We start from the raw sequence: 22,025 nt of genomic DNA on the forward strand, positions 1-22,025 counted from the left end.
TTTATGGGAAAACGTTTTTACCCTATACAAAAAAAAATCACCACAAATTTACTTCTAACAGAGAAAAAAGGCCACCAAAATCAACAATAAAAAGAAATAAGAGACAGTCCAGTGAAAAAAAAAATCAATTTATTAGTTGGATGACTCATTAGACAAGTATCAGTGAGGTACAGAATAATTCAATTCAGTCCGGCCTCCTTTAAAAATAAATTTTAGAGGGATACTTTTCACTTCATATTCCCTCTCAATCTCACTTCTACTGAAGGCCAATTTTTCCATTTGTAAGGGCTGACTTGTGCAGCAACAATTTTTTTAAACAGGGCACATTCCTTCGGAAAAAATTCCATATCTTACAGCTTGCTCAATGATTCGGATACAGACTTGAAATTTTCTATGGTAACACTTGAAGGTATGCTGAATATAAATTTGAGAACAAAAGGTGAGGGAACTTGCATTATTTTGTACTTCAAACTCTTCATTTCACATTCACACAATCGATTTAAATGATGAACTTGCTTTAGAAATTGGCTTTTATCCGTAACAACATAACATAGCAAACCATAGAAAAATTCTGATTATTCATGGGTATAATGAGGAGCAGCCACAATGGCTCTGCCTGTGATTTTGATGATCTTCAGCTGAGACGATTTACACAAAACTGAGAATGTATTTGCGATTTTGCTGTTGGGCTTAAAGAGAGCCCTCCTGAGACCTTAAAATCTTGTATTTCAGACGAAAATCTATGTTCGACAATGATTGGCAGCCTATTGTATCTTCAGACAAGTTGAACTTTCAAAATCAGCCCATTGTGAAGATCGGGCAGCTTGCACAGTGCTTCACTGCAGAACTAATGACCGCCATTAGCTAGATGCAGAGAAGTGACACAAGCAGATGTGCTTATCCCATGAGAAAATAACCTCAACAAAGTGAAAGTCCCAAAACATTCACTTCGTCATAGAGGCAAATGCATGCTGGGCACAAGATATTCCATCCATCATTGTGATTTGGAAGGAAGCTAGGTTGGGTTGGCCTCTCTTTTGGACTCCACAGCAATTTCAGTGATCCCATAGACACCTGCTAACAAACGGCCGCAATTCGAGGGTGGTGATTCTTTGGGAGGTAAATATGGGCCTCGATCCCCGGCATACACATAACTGAAAAGTTTGGTCAAGGAGCATTGTTTAAAAAATTATAAAATACGAGAAAATAGAAGTAATAAACTAACTAACAACTGAAAGAAAAACTTTTTAGAAAAAAATAGCGAACTCTGAAAAAACCATCCTCAACTTGACAAGAACTACTTCGAGTTTCTCAAAAATCAATTAGAGTTATGATAGGTATTTAGAATGTGTGAAAAATTAAGAAGACGACTGAGTGAGGTCGAAAGTTTGAAAAGGTCAAAAAGTTGAAGTTTGATTGAAAATTTGCTACTTTGAAGAAAACCCAATTGTTCAACGTTCTAGATAAGAAAGAAAAAAGTTTGAAAGGATACGGCAAACGGAGAACCCAATAAGCGCTCTGTGAGAGTCTGATTGGCTCTTGGCAGCCTGTGATGAAAGTCGGACACGGACTGGAGGCTGGTTGAACTCTTGGGTTGAGAGTCACATGCACTGGTGCTTTTGGAGTGACAACATGTAGTCGCATGAGTTGCGCTATTAAAGGCTTCGAATTCCTGTAAGAGTCGAAGTAATGAAAAGTTCCAATTAGATACAACTAATAAGGGCAACCTAAGTTTGTTGGGCCATGATAAAATTTACAAACTCCAAACCAAAATGTTATATTAATTACCACTGAACATGCTAGCAGAAGGAACGTCAACTCCTCATTGATAACTTGTAATGAGATCCATTTTATAAAACTTTTTAACAAAACATTCTGGAGTGTGATGGTTGATTATTTCAGTGTAGTGCCTGAAACTATTATTATTTTTCTTTTTTGTTTATGCATGCATGATATTGAGTACAGTAACACTGTTGATTGAGGAACTGAGTATTACAAAAGTAGTTACATTTAGCTTAACACCCATATTTAAAAGTTAAAATTAGTTGACAATGCACTTATTATTGAAAAAAAGGAATTGGAAAAAAATAAGGAACTCAAACTCATGGATCAAAAATAAAAAATAAGAAAAACCTTTCAAAAAAGCTTTTTAATGAGTCAGTTCGAGTTTTTAACTTTCTTATAACACGGAAAAAATTAAATTGCTGATTTAACAATTCAATTGCTAAAAAAATTGACTCAATGTTTCAATGTAAATTTTACAACGAAAAAAGGCTGCTTTAACCACCCCCGTGGTTAAATTAGCTTACAATAGTGGTTAAAGTAGCATTTTTTTGTTGTAAAATCTACATTGAAATATTGCAGTCACTTTTTTTTAGCAATTGAATTGTTAAATAAGCAATTTAATTTTTTCCGTGAATTCCTTTCCTTTTGTCATTTATCAGATCTCAGTTTTTTACCTCCTTTATTTCTATTAGTCACAGTTTAATGCTCTATTTTTTCGGTTGTGTAAGCATTGATAGCTAAAAGAGTATCTAGAAAAAACAATTCTTGCATATTGTGACCAACAATTCATAAACTATAGATTGGCTGATCCTGTTCTCCACCAATGGTGTGGTGACTTACACGCCCCACCAGGACTGGGGTTTAGGATAGGGTCATCTTACCATCTTACTTTCAGGTCCGGAGGTTAAAAACAGCCCGAACTCCCCCCCCCCCCCCCCAATCTGTTGCATGACTACTACATCTTGGGCGGGCTTTCTCACCAACCACCACCAATCCATGGTCTTTATATTTTTGTACATGCATTGTTTGTATGGTCTTTATATTGTTGATTATAAAGGCGCATTCACCTGGTGTGTCAAACCACTCGTTAGACTGCCTGATGTTGCGTCCCTGTAAAGCATAGATAAAAGGCAAAAAAAGACTCGGGAAAATAGGAAAAAAAGAGTACCTGCACGGGCACGGAAAATACAGAGGCATGTCACTACTGGTGACTTTATTTCCGTTATCTTTGACATGTCCTCCGGGAGAACTCTTAAGTATTTTGTCTGGCCCTGCACACATAAACCTGTGACCTTTCGGGCATTCATATTCGACTCCGACGAATATTTTGACAGTGAATTCAGCTGATTCTGCAATTAATCCAAATAAGACAGATAAATTAACATAAATGGGAGATTAAACAGATTTGCATTTATCACTGCCATGAAAATCAAGGAATAGATTCAATTTTTAGTCGAAACAATAATTTAGTTGTTGTCATTGTTTTTTAAAATTCATCTACATGCATTTCTTCCAACTGCTGTTAGGTTCCAGGTTTCATCCTGACCTACATTACAAGTGACAAACAAACGTTTCGTTGGTTCGTTTGTTTGTTGGCTGGTGACTTATATTGTAGCTCTGAGTATGGGTAAAACCCAAAATGCATTAAAGGCAGGAAAAAAGGTAAGAAAATAAGTTTAATAAAATAATAACTTGATTTTTGCAGCCTCCTAGCTGGAAATTCAACCTTTTTCATGGAAAAGGCGCTAATCAAAACTGGAAAAAAGACTTTTTTTGGTTTGGGATATCCTGGAATTCTCAAATTGTAACTCTCGTTTTGACTTAAACAGATGATTAAAAAGAGATTTAAAGAGCAATTCGAGTTTTCAGAAATCATTCCAGAGCCTTCAGAGCATCAGTGATATGTGCTCAACCATGCTGAAAGTTAACTGAATCTTTCATCCTGACACTGAAAGAAATAGCAAAAATGTACCTTTTAGTGAACAAACTTGGAAGCTCGTGGAAAAAGGCAAGAAATTGTCAAACGTGGTATTTTTCTTGAGAAAATTTAAATGACAGGAAGACAGGATTGGCCATTTATTGATTTAAAACAAAATTGCCTAATTTTGATCGGTCCATGTCAATTCCGAGAAGTAATCTTCTGTAGTTTACAAATTTAATAAAAATCAGGGCACATCAGAATTTCATTACTTTGTAATAATACTTTTGCATAAGTAAACATTTGAAAGAAAATTATTCTGAAAGTCTTCGTACCTTTCCCTCCTTTGTTTTTACGACACCTTGTGTTGTTTCCAGATTTGTTGCGGTCATCAAAATTCTGCCATCTTTCTTTAAATAGTTGATTTTCAAGTCTACAGAAAAGAAATTTGGGATTAGAAGCTATCCAAAATTTACAAAAGTTGTTAAAAATGTAAAATTGATGAGTTGGATTTTTCTACATGTGCTTATGTAATGGAGCGCTTGCAATGGATCCTGGGAATTGGAATCGAAGCAACTTACCCTCACTTCAAATTCGCAATGGACCCCTAGACAAGGTACAAATTTAAGCAATCTGATACTTGTTCCTTAAGCAGAATTTTACGTAGAACACGATTTGCACAACAAAAATTACTGAAACTAACTCCTAACGACGATATTAACGTTTTTATTTCACATAGGTTGCGAGGAATTTGAACTGCCCGCTCACAAGAAACACAAAGCTCTACGTGAGTCAAATCGCGCACTACAACGGTTTCAGCAAGCTTTCAATCGAGCAATGTTCATTTCCCACCATGTGTTATTCAAACTATAAGCAATTTCCTATAGCTGAGCCAAAGTGTCAAGATTGAGGTTGCCAGATTTTTATATTGCAGAGACTGTCATGATAATGTTTAACGCGCGATGTGAATCACGTGGAGCAATGAGTTTTCATGAGCGGATGGTTTGAATTCACGCATCAAGAATTATTGAATATCTTCGTAAGAAATTGATTTCGGTAATTTTCGTTGTGCGCATCGTGTTTTACGTGAAATTTTGGTTAAGAAGCATGCATCAGAATGCTGAAATTCGTACCTTGTCTCGTGGTCCATTGGAAAAGATTTATTCTAAGGATTAATGTTTTTTGAGCAGTGGCAATGTTTGGAGAGAGAAATAAGCAATTAGAGGAGAGAATGTTATTTGGTACGAAATCAGAAACACAAACTTAAATAATTAAATAAAGTAAGAACTACGAGGAGAGAACAGCAAGAGTCTTGGACTTAAATTTTACGTAGAAGTGGATTAATCTTACTGGCTACATTCGTGATTATTCATTAACAAGTACCCTGCTTTCAATTATTAATGCACTGGAGGATGTAGAATTGTATTGTGTTTAAATGACTCAGAGAAGACAAGTATTTATGGAGCGAATCCCATCAGTATATTTGAGGTTTTCTGGATACATTAGGACTTTACCGGGTCATGATAAACTCGTCTGCACTGATATTCCTTGAAATTAGAAGGAATCATCAAAGTATTTAACTTATAAAGAAAGAGGGACAGAAGAATCCACACTAAATTTATTTGGTAGTGACAGGAGAGAAGCGTGGGTGATAAGATAGGTATTTCACAAACCTAACAGCAACATCCCATGGTAAAAGGTGTGCAGATCCACCAAGAAAACCGATTTGGAGCTGTTCCTGGAGACCAGCACTGTGTGAGTAGACACTAGATGGGCCCAAACACACCAAAGACCAAGAAGGGAACTGAGGTAGAAGACCGGGCGGCGACTCGGAATGAAGCATTCCCGGAAGATATTCGGTTGTGCTTGGTTGACGGACCAAACTTTTATCTGGAACATGTTATAAAACAAAAATTAAAGACTGTGACTTTGAGGTGATTTCAAGTTTTATTTTGAGTTTAGCTCTTGTGAGGTTTCAACTAATCATGCCTGCGTTAGATTTCACAAGAATATACCACTGAACCTTAACACATGCTAGGCCATGTTGCCATGTAGAGAGTGAGCCTAATAACATTGGCAGATGCCCTTTTGGTGTAACAGTGGGCTGCCACTATAGGTATAATTTTAAGAATTTTTCATGATGAGCTTGGCAGTGGGTTTTAAAGGAGAGAAAAGTAGTGCTATCATGTTTTCTGCAAAGTTTAACAAATCAAGACAGAAATAAAGATTAAATGCTTCAATTATGACAAACAAGTTGAATTTTATAGTAAGACCTCAATTTGTCAAATTGCAATTTCACAATTTAACAGATCGATCTTCCGGATCCTTCAAGGGTTTCAAGCTAGTTCGAATTAATGGATTCTACAATTTAACGGATCGATCTGTCAGTCCTGTGAAATCTGATAAATGGAGTTCTTACTGTATGTTCACCACTCTTAGAGTGAAAGAAAGAAAGGTATGTTTGCTCCTTTACACCTATTTCCTCCTCAATTTCTTCCTCCTACCATGAAGTTGGTATCCAGTGTTATCTCTTAGTGCACTCTGTGGACCTCTTTAAAAGTTGCGTAGATGCAAGCTTTGATGAATTTGTACTGATCTGGGGCGTCATTAAACTCATTTTATCCATTAAATTTTCCATTTAATAGCTCCCTGTAGATTCTTGATCCTTTGGTGTTATAAGCTATCAATTTTGTGCCTTACTGGTCAGATCTTATTCTCTCCCTGTTACTACAGTCCATTTTACGAAATCTGAGCTGGAAAATCGGGATTAAGATTAAAATCTATGATCGATAAACCTTCACTTTTGGAAGCTTAATCTTTGCGTTTGCAACATTATCGATAATAGATTTTGACTCTCAAATTTGTAGAACCCATGCTTACTTATAGATATCACGATTAGAAAAATTTGATTAAAATATTTAACTCAATTAGCTTACAAATTTAAAAAATGCACCTCCTATTGTCATTGACCACAACTTCACCAATTGTACTTATGACTTGGTGACCAATCTGGCATCCTGTTCTTCTATTGAAATTGACCATGACAATATATTCCCTTCAGTTTCCAAATATAAGACTTCGTCATTCAGCAGCTCAAAGAATTAGTCAATCGCTGCAACTGGTGCATCATCATTGATACGGTACATTCCGAGGAGAGTCCCCACATAAACTGATCCACCTGTCTTTCTTTAAAGCTCATTCATTGTTACATAAAATACTGTTGAGTAGTTAAATTACCTTTAGAGTTATCAGCCTCCGAATTGGAAACTTGAATTACAATTTGTTGATACTCTGATGGAGTCTCGGCATGACTTTGTAGATCGGCTCTTTCTCCACTCTCTTCAGGGCAAGAAACTGACTGTCCGGAAACAAAAGCTGAAAAAACCATTAAAACAGGATTGAGCTTGTAAAAAAGAGAAATTTTGCGCTCTCACTTGCGCTAATTTTAATTTAAAGATTGAGCTACTGGCATTCTCTTCCAAACCCAATTCACACTATGCCAGCAAAACGGCATTAAACTCGAAACACATGAACAATTGTAATATTCAGCTCTTCGACCTATGTTAAAAGCAATACATCTCGCAGAGGGCATTCAAGACCGGCTGAAACTAATTAATTTATTGAGTACAGACCTTCTACTTTCAAAAGCTCTGGAGTTAAAGAAATACAAGGTGGGACTGATTTTGGTCATGGGCTGTAGCATTTAAGGAAACAGCGACAAAAAGTTTACCATATAAAATTTTAGAGGAAGATTCCACACAAAATAAAAGAAAGATGGCACACAATTTGGCAAACCAATTTTTAGTACATTTGAATAAGGTTCTCTGTTTTGTCTCATTAAAATATAATGGGACGAAAGAACTTGTGATGTTAGAGACGTTTTCGTCGATCATGTAGATTCCGTTATGACCAAACACTACTGTAAAAAATTGAAAGTTCCAATCATTTACGTAAACCAGGATGATGTCGAAAATTAAATTCTTGTGATAGACTAAGAAAATCCTATAAAGAAAGTCACTCACTTCAAAATCATACAAGAAATGAAAGAATTCTTACCTAAGCTCAGATCTTGAGTATTTGACTGAAGTTGAGTACTAGTCGCTGGCTCTTTATTCCCCTTGCTGCTGCTGCTGCCGCTGCTTTCTTTCTGACTCTGTGATTGAGAATTGTTTGTGAAAAGTTGTGCAGCTCTAAAATTACCAAGAAAAAATAATGAAATAACAAGTAAAAAATAACCAGATTTTGGGTGCTGGGTAATTTGTTGGATATGGCTTTGCGCTGGTGATTTTAAAAGCATCGAAGGGAATGGAATGAAGAATGATTAAATAAATATGTGAAATTTCCTTTTAGGTGCCAGGAAAAATCAACGCCTATGAATCACTAAAATGTGCTGTAAAATGTTCATTTGCGACAGCTCACAGTCAAAGCTACCCCTGTGCTAAAACGAATTATCTGCGTTAAAAAGGACATTATACTATTAAAAAACACTTAAGTTGCAGAAATCTAGTGACTCTGGCCCTTTACACCAACTCCCATGTAATCATTCATTTGTAACTCAATGATGCTAACTGTTTGGGCTTAGCAATTAGTACTTTTCGAGTGGAAAACAACGCACTGTCCTCAGATAGTGCTGAAGCATGTTTCCCTCATTTAAACCCTTGTAAAATGTCCAAATTTTACCACACAACCTGGCAGCCTTGGAAAGGAGTAGTTCAATGGATATCTTTTACGAATATGTTGTAGACAAATCCCATAACCTAGAGAAATCAAATGAAGCAACAATGATTGGAATTAAAGACTCATTCAGGAGCTTCATGAGGTTTTTTTTTTTTTTTAAAAGATATTTTAAAATCTTTATTTGAAGATATAAAAACCACCTGACCTATGAAACTTCAATTCATTTCATTTAGCTTCAAATGACGATAAATCTCAATTACAATGTTTCGAGACCAATACACATTCCAAGGGGCATCAAATATACAGAAGAAACAAAATAAATTGAGCTGAGATGAAGAAAGTAGCAAAAACGAGAGGCGAAGAAGTAAAATAAACTATTTCACAGAAACTTACACTTACCTATAGTCTTTAGTGCTGGGCTGAAAAACGGGGAAATCAAATCGATCAAGGGCGAGACATGTACACTCTAATGCAAGAAGTTGATAAAACTCATAGTTTGCTGAGCGAAGAGTAAATGGGTCCTCGCGAGCTCCCTGCCTTCGCCCACAGTTACACGTTGACATGTAAACAACCCCACTTGCATGATCCATCATTGGTAAATCTGCTGCCGACTGATTGCTGTGCAAACATAAACAAACGGTTTAAGAAGATAAAAGGACGTATGTATACTACCATTGGTATGTGAACTAGCATTTATACTTTAGCTTGACAAAAAATTATTCTTTTAGGACCTCCCACAAAATATTGTAAAACAAGTAGGAGAACTCTCACCTGGGTTCAGATTCCGGTATAAAAGCATCAGTGAGACCTCCTTTGTGCAAGGGATTCATGCAAGGATTGCCAGTCAAACTCAAAACTTCACACATCTGTCTTCCATTCCTCCAAAACCTATCGCATTCATTTTCAAGCTTGATCACATAAGTATCTAGGAGCGGTCCACGGGCATGGATCCCAAACACTGAAATCGCATGAGCAACCTGAGCCAAGAACAAAACAACAAATCACGGAAATAATTTAGGATTCCTAGACTTGGGGCTCTAATTACTAATTCATTTGTCCTCCTATAGAACAAGAGGAACTATGTGTTAGATGCATCTTCACCATCACTGTCACCAGTGTCGTGACGCGCTCTGCGATGGTTGCGCACTTGTGAAAAAGGATCGATAAACAGGGTGCTCGAACATCTTAATAATCCATCTTTTAGTGTAGCTTCAAATGGGGCAATATCATTCATGCCTCGCCACTGTCTTGTCACAGATCATTCCAAAGAAAACTCTGGAATTCACATGTGATTCAAACACAACTCTATATAAAAGTTCTATTCTTACAGTCCTTCAGCTATCAGCAACCCCTCTTTAGCGTAGAGGAAAAAAAGGAGGTTTTTGCATTTCGGGCATCTTGGACTTTTTTGATGACGTAGGCCAGTGCGGCAACTTTTATGATCGATTTTCTTGGAAATTATGTGATTAATGGAAAAAAATCATTTTACATAAAGTGTTTGAAATTATATCATGAGATGATTTAAGCAAAAAAATCGGACGTTATGGTCCGTTTTTTGTACTTCGAATTCCGGATTTGGCTGACCAGGTTGTACCGACCTACGTCACACGGTAAACAATCCTCAAGATACAAACACCTCCTGTTTTTTCCCTATGCCTCTTTAGATTCCACTCTGTTGTCATATATTGCCAGAATTTTTTGACATATCTCCCACCCTATCTAATATTTATTGATGTTCTCCTATTCTGAAAAGAAACCATAAGCTCAGTGGTAGTTTCGGTGAGGAATGCTGATATGCTAAGAGAAACGCTGTATGAACAGTCGGGAGCTACCGAATTTCCTCCAGTGAAATGCTTATTTTCAAGGAGATTCATGAATAATTTCTCTTGAAATTTTTAGATGAATTAAACCAGATTGCAAATAAACATCTCTGAAAAATTTGAGGAAAAATACTCACAGGTTTCCCTGAAAATTCATATTTTAAGAGAGGAAAGTTGACAGTATCTGAAAGTTCATATGGCTAAAGGCTCATGCAGGCTCAGCAGTATAGTTAAGAATGACAGTGCACATCTTTTTCTTTTAATTCATTTTCGGAAATTACGTCCATACTGGGAATTTCTGCATTTTTCCTTTTTTTTATTTGATATAATACTAGTTAATCTTTCAAAATCGCCAAAAATTTGATCCCATTCAAAATGGAAGAATATCACAGCAACAGATTTTGTGATGTTACGAGAAGAATTGGCTGCAGGGTAACTTTTCATTTGTTTATTTGCTTTCCGGTCACAATTATAAAAAAAAAGTTTATGTATCACGACTGTGCTTGTTTACTGCAAAAATATCAAACCAAATTGAAGTCCATTACAATTTAGGCTCCTAAAAGGGTTATTGTGGTCCTCAAAGCTTGACTCAAATTCAATCTCAGTGACACAGCCCTTTGATTGTTCATATTAAATAATTTCGTATTAAAGCATAATAAAAGAAAAGTATATACCCTGCTTTCATGATAATCTCGTGTGTAATGAAGAGGGAGACCTTCTTGATACGTTGCCAAGGCTAGTGGAAGAACTTTGCTGCACCGCGCTTCACTAAATTTCACATCAGTATCTAAAAGCTCAAACAAGCCAGTGATTGACTGGTCTAATTTCAAGACACCAGCACTTTTTTCATCTTTACCAATGAGAAAAGTGTGCAATTTATTGGCAGCTTGGAACCACAGTTTTACAGTTGGGAGCTAGAAAAAAAAAAATATTTGCAAGCAAATAGTAGATCATTATTTGTAAATTACTCTAATTTTCTTTTATTGCAATATCTTCAATTTCAGAGATTCTTTCCTTGGGTCTAGGGGATTATTAGGAAACAACGATATTAAAAATAACAATAAAATGCAATAGAATTAATAAAGTAATACTTCGGCTAAAATTTATGTACTAATTCAACATTTCAGTGACAAGGTGCTTTTGAGGCAAAATAACCACAGAAGAGGAATGCTGTCAGTTGCGAGCATCTAATGCAAACTCAGGTCAAGTTTTTCCTCCTGTCTGACCGAAGTTAGAAGTGCCGAGACTGTTTTAACTTTGACTTTGAAACATGTTTTTAAAATATTTTGTGGTATTATAAGTACCTGGAAAAAAAAGGTAAACGTTGAAAATGGATACTGCACTTACAACAAATTGGTTTTGACTAGGGTATGAAGGATAACGGCCTACATTATCATCGAAACCTTCGTGCAACGCTTGATTGACGTGCTGGGTAAGAAACTCTAAAATGTTATGCTCTGGAAACAGAATCAACATAAAAAATATAACTTTCAGTCAGTTAGCTGAGTTGGTTTCACCTCTTCAGAAGATAAAACTACTGTAAGTGCATACAAGTGTGGCACAAGAGAAATACAAAAACTTCATAAAAAGAAACATTGAAGAGACAGTGACAGTAAGATGCTGTGAAACTAAAACAATAAGCAATACAGCTAAAGGAAACTTTTTTTGAGATCATCCTCATATATGTATTTCAGAGAGTACAAGGTATACAAGTTCTGCATTTCAAGGCAAGAATGATTTCATTCCATTCCAAATTTTCCTCTTTCACAGCAAAATACTCTAATCGGAAAAAATTAATCACAGCTGTCATAAAAACGACAGACTTGAAATGTTGAATACCTATTCAGAATTATTCGCATCATCTGATTTGGATAAAACTTGAGGAAAAAAGTCAAGTTAAGTTTCTTCATTGGTGATTAAGATACTCTGTTTTGAGACATAATGCCGTTTGTGATAAATGGTTTTCATTTCTCTAGGAACTTTAAATAAAACAAGAAACGATAAATGTTTTTCAATGAGTTTGAAATTAAAATACTTGACAGCTGAATTTTTAATTTAAAACATAAAAGTTCTGAACCTCATCAAGTCGCTCTATGTTCCAATTTATCAACGATGGCACTTGTGATGCTTTGGCCGGACCGTGATAACCTGGTTTGTACATATCTTTAGGGGGAGTTCCAGATATTATGGCATTGTCATACTGCAAAACTCAGGGATAAATGTAGGTACTCTGGTTTCCTTGGTGCTAAATATTTCATAAGAAAAAAATCCCGAAAAAAGTAAAAATCTAGAATAAACTTGCGGCGTTTTTGCTTAGTAGAGCTACTAGTATATCATTCATGGTGGCGCAAGCAGTCTTTGCAGCAGCCCAATTATTGAAACTATGTCGGCCTGACAAGACAAGACATAGCTCTATTTTAACCATGAAATATGTTGCAATTCGATATCTTATCGGGCTGCTTTAATCTTTCAATAATCAGCCTGCTGAGACAACACTATCTCATCAAGGGTAAATATTTCTTATCACTTCTTTTATTAACTTTATCAGTCATATTTATCAAGATGTTAAGAAACCTTTTCCTTACCGATTTTTCCACATTTTGATGCTTTTACTTTTCTACTACCTATAGCCGTTTTGAGCAACCGCTCATGGTAAGGCGTCTAAAAATTATAAAAAACTAAAATTATAATACGCTTCCGCAATTACAAGAAGTTACTGTTTGGTTTCCGCATCAGCTATCGCGATGTGACTGATAACCCTGGTATCCGTTGATGCATCTTTCCTCCTCACTTTCTGTCATCTTGTACTAGTTCATCAAGGTGGGAGGGGTAATTACGGTTGTTATGATGCTTTCTGTCTGAGAACTGAGGATGGCTTTGGTTTCGAACCTGTCTAATTCAAGTTGTTCACGAACGTTCATTTTTTTACCCTTTTGGCATCTTCTCATCACCTTTATTTCATATTTTTCAGGGGGGTGTTTCAAATCAACTAAACGGTCAGACAGAGATAAGTGACCGTACTCCTTGTTCTTGGCATGGTTTAGTGCACCTTGGTCCTTGTATCAATATTTCTGCCCGTTTGTCCTATATACAGAGAGCTACATTTTTGTAGATATCGCTCTGTTCCAGTTCATCTTTAAAATATTTTATCTTAAATATTCCCTAGTTGCATGAAATTAAACATATTTCATCAGAAAAAAACTGAAAACCTCGAATAAAGTTACAGATTTCTTGTCTTAGACAGCAGAACTCCTTGTCTCCAATTTATCATTGCGCAAACAGATTTAGTAGAAACAACACAATCTCCACCTATCAAGCAAAAACTTAACGAATAGACTAACCCCCTCCAAGCTAGGCAAGTCTAAGAAGTCAGAGCAATCTACATTAGATGACAATGAATACAGCTTTAAGGGCAGTTGTATTCAGCTGATAGGTAGTGATAAAAAAAAAATAAGAAAATTAAGGATTGATCGTTACATTCAATTTATCTTACCTGCATCGGAATTTTCATAATTTGGAAGACTTTCAAAGCCAAAACTGCAGTGATTGGATTCGACGGCTGGAGGCAGGAATTTTGTGTCTTGCTTCCTTGAATCACAATAATCTGTGATGTAATTGACTATATAAGAAGACCAGTCATGAGATGGTTTGATGTCCGTTTGAACGTACACAAATTCTTGGTTTGGAGGGATTGCGAAAAGGGAATTCGCACTGTAAAAGAATGCAAAAGAAACATAGAAGTATGAAAAAATTGCACTTATTTAGAGTATTATAAAAAAACTGCGCTTTGTACAGTTTAAAAATGTAGGCTGTCTTAACTGATAGCAAGTCAAGTCATTGATATTTGTTACGTACTAATAATTTCACATCACCTCAGGAAAGAAACCTCTGGGCAAGCGTCTCTGAAACACTTACCCTGTCTCGATTTCTCATAAATCACAAGTAAATAACTTAGGCTGTGACTAGTCACCTCTAAAGAGGACATTAATCCAAAACACGCCAGTCACCAAACCAAAAGACAGCCTTCATAATTAGAATTTTTTACCCCTTTATCAGGGTATGAACCCTCCCAACTTATACTAGTGCATAGAGTTAAACTAAGTCAAGAATAATATAGATAATATGAACCTGTAACAATATGCCCTGCTGCCAGCGAAGGATGGGCGTCGCGGCGCCAGGAGGGGGAGGGAGGCTACCGCTGTGGTGAGCGGTCGGTGGGCTTGTGCGGCGCATTGCACAGGGGGAGGAATTCCTGGCACAAATTTTCTGCGAATTTTGTGCGCGCTAAGAGTTGTAATGAGATAATATGATAATATCATGTATGGTAATGATAATTTATTTATTGATTCAATTTAAATGATGGTATATTAAAATGATTAAATCAATTGACTCTGCCTAGGGGTGAGCTCTTCCTCTCTCGCTGGTCCCAAGCCGAGGAAAAGGAGGTGGTTGTGGATACGGCTAGCAACCCTACCACATAAACACATCCGTGCTACAAAAACCAGGACGAAGCCGCGGTGCCCAGGAAACGCAGGTATAAAACGACGGATCATGGACAGAACAGTGTGAAGAGGCATAGTCTTGAAGGCCAAAGCTCACCCTGGGCTGGGCTTCAGTATGTACGTAAAAAGATCAAAGCAATCAGTTTTAATGTACCTGTAATTTGTAATGACGCGGCTTTTCCGTAAAATTCTGTAAATTTGGTCTTCAAGTGCATGCTCAAATTTCTTTATGTATAGACCTTTGTAGTTTGGAACCCTGAAATCATTCAGATACAGTTGTGAGGATGGTTTAATGGGATTCGAGGATATAATAATATCATACATGGTGCTGGGAAAAAAGCACAAAGTCCTACATGGTATGCAACCCTATGTGTAAAATGTTCCATTAGAATCCACTGTGAACAACACTTTCATCCAACTTTGAAAATAAAATGCTCTCATTTTGATTTTTTTGACAGGTGACCACAAATTGTGATAAACTTTGTGTTTGTGTTAAAACATGTAGAATGGCATGTTCTGGGGAAAATGGCCAAAATATTGCCTCATTTCCTTTAAATTAGCAAACGTATTGAAGGTATTTCTACCCAACAGAACTATGTGCAGGGGGAAAGATGAGGTGTACTCGTTGTTTGATGGCCATAAGAATGAATGGGAATTATAAAGCGCCAGAGACAGCAGCAGCAACGACGGAGACTCTCTTGTCACATGCTCACGACTCATGAGTGTCGCATTTAGTTGACGCATAGTTTTGTTTGGCAGAGTGTAAAATCTTGCTTTTCCAATTCAGCAAATGGAACTATGTGCCAACTCTATAAAAGACTCTGTAGCCGTGGGCATGTGCCCAGGTTGTCGCTGCTGCCCTCATTAATGATATACAATTCCCATTCATTCTTACAGCCATTGATTAAAAAGCACACCCCATCTTCCCCACCTGCGCATAGTTCTGTTTGGTAGAAATACGCCCAAATGTTATCATTTTTTCATGCCATCAAGCAGTTATAAGATAGCTCTTTTTAATAGGGAGAAAAAGAGTTCACAAAATGATGATCCTGATTTAACACCATTTTTTGGTCTAAATACATTATCCTCTAGTTTTCTTTAACAGTTCGATTCTACTGGTTGAAACTAGAAACCAACATGAAGCAACTAATGAAATGAGAATTTTGATTGCTCACCTTGAAGTTTTTCGAAATATTTCGGGACAGTCTTGAAAATAAAAGAGAACCCTGGGAGAGCAAAGGCGGCCAGAAGAAATCCAAAGAGGGTTTAAACCACCAACTGATTTGAGAACTTCAGATAAAGAACTCTTCAATTTAACACTGAAAATTAAATTTGTTTCAAAATTGAGTTGATAAAAAAGAGAAAGTAAGAACAAGGGAAAGAAATGATGTCCTTAACCAGCAAACAAACAATAAAAATGCCAAATTGCTACTTATATAACAACTTTTCGATGAAAATTGAGGAGAAACAAAGTGGAGGAGGAGGTGAGGAGTGAGGAGGTGTATGCATTTCTGTGCTCCACTGCCACCATTTTTTCTGAAATGAAGACCATTCAAACTTACTTTTCAACATTAATCTTCCTTTCCTAATTTTTGCATTGAACAAAAGGACTTTTTTAAATGGTTTACATGTATTTCTTTTTTTTTTTTTTTTTTTGGTGTGTATTTTCCAAAGAAAGTATACAATCGCATTCTCCAACGGTGTCAGAACTTGAACCTGGGACCTTGTGAAGAGCACAAATCTTGAATCATAAATCACAAATATATAGGTCATTCGAATACATCTGACAGACATTCTGAAGGAAATTGAAATTTTCCTAAAAACCTTTGATGATATTAATAGGAGACTATGCTTACCGTACAGCATCAAGGACTTTGAATAGATTAATATAATTTGAATCAAAGACAGCTCCTGGATGAGATAAGATGATAATGTGTGAAACAGAAAACAGGAACAGCAATGCTCTGGTATATCGATGCTCCAACGTAGCCCAAACATGGAAAAAACCCTGTCAGACAAGAGTAATACATTCATCATAAGAGAACCTACATGAAAGAGGGTAGTATTATTTTATTTGGAAAAACCAGAACTGAAAAAAGGAAGGGGCACGATTTTACAATTGGACGTTTTTCTGTCAAACGGAACTGAGCGCCATAGGGGGAGGAAGGTAGAGGGGAGCTTGGAATGGCGGCGGAACCGGGCGTCGGGCTCATTCCGTCCTATACTCGCAATGCTTTTCCATGGCGCTTAGTTCCGTTTGACAGAAATACGTCCAATTGAGTATGATTGAAAGGACAAAAAAGGGCTTCAGTTGAGAGCGTTCACGAGGCCATGAGGAATTTTTTCATACAGAAATACTGAAGGGTCAATTAATATTTAGTGATTATTTTGCATGTCATTTCTTGAAGTCACTGGGTACCAAACAAAACCAAACTATGCTTTTGCTTCCGACAGCAATTTTAAACATTAAAGCGCATAAATAAAACTTAAAATATACCTTCTCTTCCAAGTCAGCTCCTAATTTTTGGTAGCTGGAAATCAAATAGTCAGCATCTAGGCTTCCACAAAGTTGCAAAAAAATAGTCTGCAGTTCAGAATCATAGAATCCGTCTATGCAACACTGAAACAAGAATTGAGGATAAATATTAATTTTGACATCCTTTCAGAACGATTCATTTACAGGAGGGAAATAGATAGGATGAACAGTGAAATTATTACCAGTTTACACTAGTCCCTTATCTCGCACTACAATGGTTTTGGTCTCTTAATCGAGCAATGTTTTTTCCCTTCCTTGCCTTGTTCAAAGAGTTCACAACATGGAACAGCTAAACCAAAGCACCAAGATGGAGGCTGTCATAATTTTATACCACAGAGACTGCTACGGTAACATTTAGTGTGCAATTCGACTCATGCAGGGGTGCAGAACATTCTGGGCTGTCACATTTTCTGCACCCTGGACTCATGTAGACTTTTGTTCTTTTATAAGCAGGAGGTTTGAATTTACGTATCAAAAACCTTTTCTTCATGCTTATCATGTTCTGCATGGAATTTTGAGGAGGAAATCGTTTCTCATTTAGTGGTCGTTTGGTGTCAAAGAACTCTTGCTCCATCTTCAATTGTTATACTTCACTGGCATTTCCCATTTCACCAGTCAAAAATGAAGGATGAAAAAATTCTGTTAGAGGGAGTGAGAGAGGCGAGGAAATTGAAGAGATTAAAATATGCTTTGCACAGACACTTTACCTGACAAATAAATTATGATCTGAATGAAATAGAAGAAGGACTGCTTACATAAGGAGCTCCAAAGGATTGCGCTAGAAAGCTAATGAGATGATCTTCAAACTTGTGTAACTCATATTTTAATAGCTTCATTTTTTCCCCTCAGGAAGATGAATGATAAGACTTTTAGGACACCCAATGAACTTTCTCAGTTGATCAAAATTTCAGCATCTACAGTCTTCATGAGATATGAACATTTTGAACACAGATCCTGAAGGGATGCAATTGGAAACCAATTAGAGTCTGAGTTAGTACGCAAAATAATCCAGCCTGACGAAGACACTCTAAATGTGTGAGAACCACAAATTTTAACAGGTTCAAAGCCCAATTGAGGGGGAGGAAAAGGCACATAGGTGCAGTTTTTGAAAAAATTGAGATATTAATGATTTCAACTAAAACTAGACTTGAAATATATTCTGTAAAAAATTCACTTCCAAATTCCAACTTTAAAGCATGAAAAAGTGAGTTCGAATTTTCTTTCCGCTCCATGTAATTTTAAGACTTAAAACGCGTATTTCTCGAAATAGCAAAAACTGCACTTAAGCACCATGTCCTTCAAGCCCCTCAATTACCTTAGGTTGTGGACAAAAACGGCAGTTATCTCCGGCAATCCTTAAAAATTATAAGATCCTGCACCGCTGTGATTAGAAAATTAAATTCTTAAGGGGATCTTTGCTTAGTCATAATTTGTCATCTTCAATTTTTGATGACAGCAATTTCCATCTTCGGTGAAAAAATAAGTAAAAAGAGTATTTCTTCACAGCTTACCATTATATCTTTGTCAGATTGAAAATTAGAGAAATCAATTTTTGTAAAGATGCGAGAGCCAAGAGTGTCATAGAGAGAGTTAACCTTAGTTGAAGAGCCAAGAGCGGATTTTCCAATGACAGATACAATGACCACATCATTTGTAAGACCGTCAAATAACTTACTGCAAAAAAAAAAGAAATTATAAACTTACAGCACAGTTAATTTAAACATAAAAAGATACCAAAAAATTCAGTTATTGAACCCATATGGTGGGAAACAAAGAATGGGACGAGTGCGCAGAAAGTTCTCAGCCTTCCTGCTATCTTAATAGGCTTTCCCATTTGGAAAAATACAGACCTGCAAAAATTACAGGATCGAAGGACCAATTGATGAAAAAAATCCTTGTAAAGGTCATGGACACTCTGACCACTTCTGGTTTTATTTTGTGCAACTCTTACAAGAAAGGTCAGTGATTGAGACTTTTCAGCAAAAAAGTCATTTGATACGATAACTCATCCCTCAAATAGGTCTACGGATACATGTGAAGGCTTAAAAACCGATTTTTTTGTGGAAATTGTACCATAATTTGGGCAGAAAGTATATAAACTAGGGGCTTTTGATGCCACTAGGTGAATTGGACTTACTTGCTATATGCTTACTTTACACCTTTTGTCATTAATATAAACAAATTTAAAACAAACAAAGGGTATAATTTTCTTCTTTCTTCTGAAATCTTTGGGCAAGCGGGGCTTGCCTTGCTTATCTGCACCGCATGCCACGGGTCTAACCATACGAATTTTGGCTGGTCCCTCATTTTCCCGTAGAGTAAATAGAATCGTAATGTAAATGGTAGAGCTAGCACCCATCTGGTCAAACAGTTCCTGGCGATGTAAAATACATAGTTATTTCCGTCCTCTTTGTTTACATCAGATGGCTGGGTCCCCGTGTATCGAAAATGTGACCCTGCGTGACACAAGAGTCTCAGAATTTGGGACCTAGAAAATGCTTAAAAGTGGCGCCAGCTCTCCTATTTACATTACAACTCTAGGTAGTCTATGCATTTTCCAGCGTATCTAACTACTCAAACCAATATTTTCTTACAAAGGTCCATAGAGCCACATCCTATACACCTGACACTCTTCCCAATAAATGCAGTTAGCTGCCTGTTCTACATTATAGATCCAGTATTTTTCTTAAGACCTTCATATCCGAAGCTTAGCGCATGAGTTTCCACGCAGGACTCAGAAACACATGTTGGAACAGATTTCTTGATAGTCTGATTAATTATAACTTTGAATGTCTTGAAAGAATTAGATGAAATTTTGAAGTTAATTGACCCGAGAATACTGTCTGAAGATTGGTTGAAAAAACTTCATTGATCAATTGAAGATAGGCGGTTCATTGAACAATTTTTCTGGAAGTCACCTTGCTCATTCATTCTCCAGATTTTTAAAAATAAGTTTACTTACTCAGAGATATCAAAAGGAAGCTGAAAACTGCTGTCCATGGTTGCTGAAGCAGTGCAAGGTAATTTCATTTGGAGGCAAATTGACTTCAACACGGCAAAACACAACCAGATGAGAAATTGAGTGGTCTTAAAAAATCATGAGTGCTAAATTTGATAAGTCTTACAGCGCCTACCGATGTGAGGGGATAAGAATAAAAAACTGTGTCCGCAGTTAAAAAAAATCAGTTATTTCTGTCGAGAAAAGACATGGAAAGACGCTCAAGAAATTGAGAAAAATGCAAAATGCAATTCAAGTTAAACCATAACTATAACCTAACCTACAAAATTGATAAAAACTATAAAAACAAACAACGAAAGATGGCCTCTGATTGGATGATGATTACTGCTAATCTTTGCCGCTAATTTTCAATTTTTTTCGAATATGTAGCAGATAGCGATTGCGAGGAGCATCTGAGCTATGTACCTGCACATCAAAATTATTATTAATTTTTTTTTTTTTTTTTAAATATTTATTGCAGGTTAATGGAACTGAAATCGGTCGGATATTTAACGCAGAGCTGCTAACAGGTCCCATCCATGAAAACGGCTCTGAAGTGAATTGCGAAAACTCATGGGTATTTGGAAAATGTTTCAAAATTCCACTCCTTCATATTTTTAAAGTGATATGTACTACCAAAAATTTTCGCAGGAAATTTTTCAAAATTTCCTCGAGAGAGCAACAAAATTCATACAAAATTGTGAGCAATGATGACGGTGGGCTAGGCCATCCTTAGGAAATAAGCAAAATGTCCCAGGAGATTTTTTGCAGTAGGTATCAGTAATTTTTAAGTTTTAAATGAACTATTTACTTAGTTGTTATTTATTAATTTTTCGTTCAGTTCATTTACTGTGGTAAAAGTTCACATTTTTGTTGGTTCCGACAGCAAATATTCCTCTGAAAAAAGGGGGCGACAAGATCAGTAATATTAAAAAAAAAAGAAAAAAAAAAAAAAAAAAGACTCGAAATAACAGAGGTAATTAAATAATGAGAACATTGAGAGCCCCACACTCTCCGATACGAATACTATTTTAAGATTGATTTCGCTGGTGGTTAGAAGCAACTTTCAGAAAAGCATTTAACAATTGAGGTGATGAATCAAAAGAAATGATATCATTGACTTTATTCATGCAAAAAAGCATCATACTTCAATTATTATTGTACCTATGAAATTGTGATGCAAGGAGTACTTTACGAAAATACTATCAATAGTTCTCTGCAGCCCAACCACAGACTTTGACTTCCATCGATATTGATAGAACTCAGTTCCATTCCAATGGGGTATTCCATTGGAATGGAACTAAGTTCTATTAATATCGATGGAAGTCAAAGTCTGTGGTAGGGCTGCTGAAGTCTCTTTGGAAGAACAGACTTAACGCTGAAATTGACTTTTTTATGAGCAAAACATTATTTTTGAAGAAACCAATGATTTTGAGGCGAGTTACACTAATTTCTCAATGTAGTGTTGATTTCTAAGGAGTTGCGCACTTCAACTGTTTCTGCTTTTGTGGAACCAACCTTTACTGATGCTGCAGACCCCTTATTAATACTCTCTTTACCAACTTCCAGTTCGTGACTTATTTTTCAGATCAGTTTTGCTTTAATGATTTCAGTTTTTTTCTTCTTTTTTCAAATCTACCTACCTGCTTTTAAAAATTCAGGGACTAGAAACTTATCACATTATTTAAAGAGGAGAGGATCTACATTTATCATTGGTTGCTGTAAAAGAAAAACTCAAATGACATTTATAGATAAGGAGCTGCCTTTTTTGATGGTTATGTTTAAAGAA

General features: G+C 36.3%; 1 protein-coding gene and 1 long non-coding RNA gene across 2 annotated transcripts; one reads left to right on the forward strand and one right to left on the reverse strand.

Moving 5' to 3' along the window:
• Positions 1-112: 112 nt before the first annotated feature.
• Positions 113-20,529, reverse strand: LOC109042931 (nonsense-mediated mRNA decay factor SMG8). The gene is made up of 18 exons (XM_019059914.2): positions 20,201-20,529; positions 18,750-18,912; positions 17,200-17,322; positions 16,559-16,710; positions 15,878-16,021; positions 14,857-14,958; positions 13,694-13,911; positions 11,548-11,657; positions 10,875-11,114; positions 9,152-9,357; positions 8,780-8,998; positions 7,760-7,893; positions 6,941-7,078; positions 5,377-5,593; positions 4,039-4,136; positions 2,954-3,134; positions 1,493-1,672; positions 113-1,154 (listed from the first exon to the last, which is right to left on the reverse strand). The coding sequence occupies exons 1-18, from the start codon at positions 20,266-20,268 to the stop codon at positions 1,016-1,018; spliced, it is 2,832 nt and encodes a 943-aa protein (XP_018915459.1). The 5' UTR covers positions 20,269-20,529; the 3' UTR covers positions 113-1,015.
• Positions 13,905-21,986, forward strand: LOC140224836 (uncharacterized). The gene is made up of 3 exons (XR_011900052.1): positions 13,905-14,819; positions 20,718-21,006; positions 21,850-21,986. It is a non-coding gene; the product is annotated as an uncharacterized lncRNA (long non-coding RNA).
• Positions 21,987-22,025: the final 39 nt, after the last annotated feature.

Source organism: Bemisia tabaci, chromosome 6, assembly GCF_918797505.1.
Source record: "Bemisia tabaci chromosome 6, PGI_BMITA_v3".
Lineage (NCBI taxonomy): Eukaryota > Metazoa > Arthropoda > Insecta > Hemiptera > Aleyrodidae > Bemisia > Bemisia tabaci.

What these genes read in the sequence shown, in the direction of transcription:
- LOC109042931 (XM_019059914.2), bottom strand. Translation starts at nt 20,268, where the DNA reads ATGAAATTACCTTGCACTGCTTCAGCAACCATGGACAGCAGTTTTCAG. An exon ending in TACTCAAGATCTGAGCTTAG is followed by an intron (nt 7,079 to 7,759) that starts GTAAGAATTCTT and finishes TGGTTTTTTCAG; the next exon opens with CTTTTGTTTCCGGACAGTCA. An exon ending in TAAAAACAAAGGAGGGAAAG is followed by an intron (nt 3,135 to 4,038) that starts GTACGAAGACTT and finishes GATTAATTGCAG; the next exon opens with AATCAGCTGAATTCACTGTC.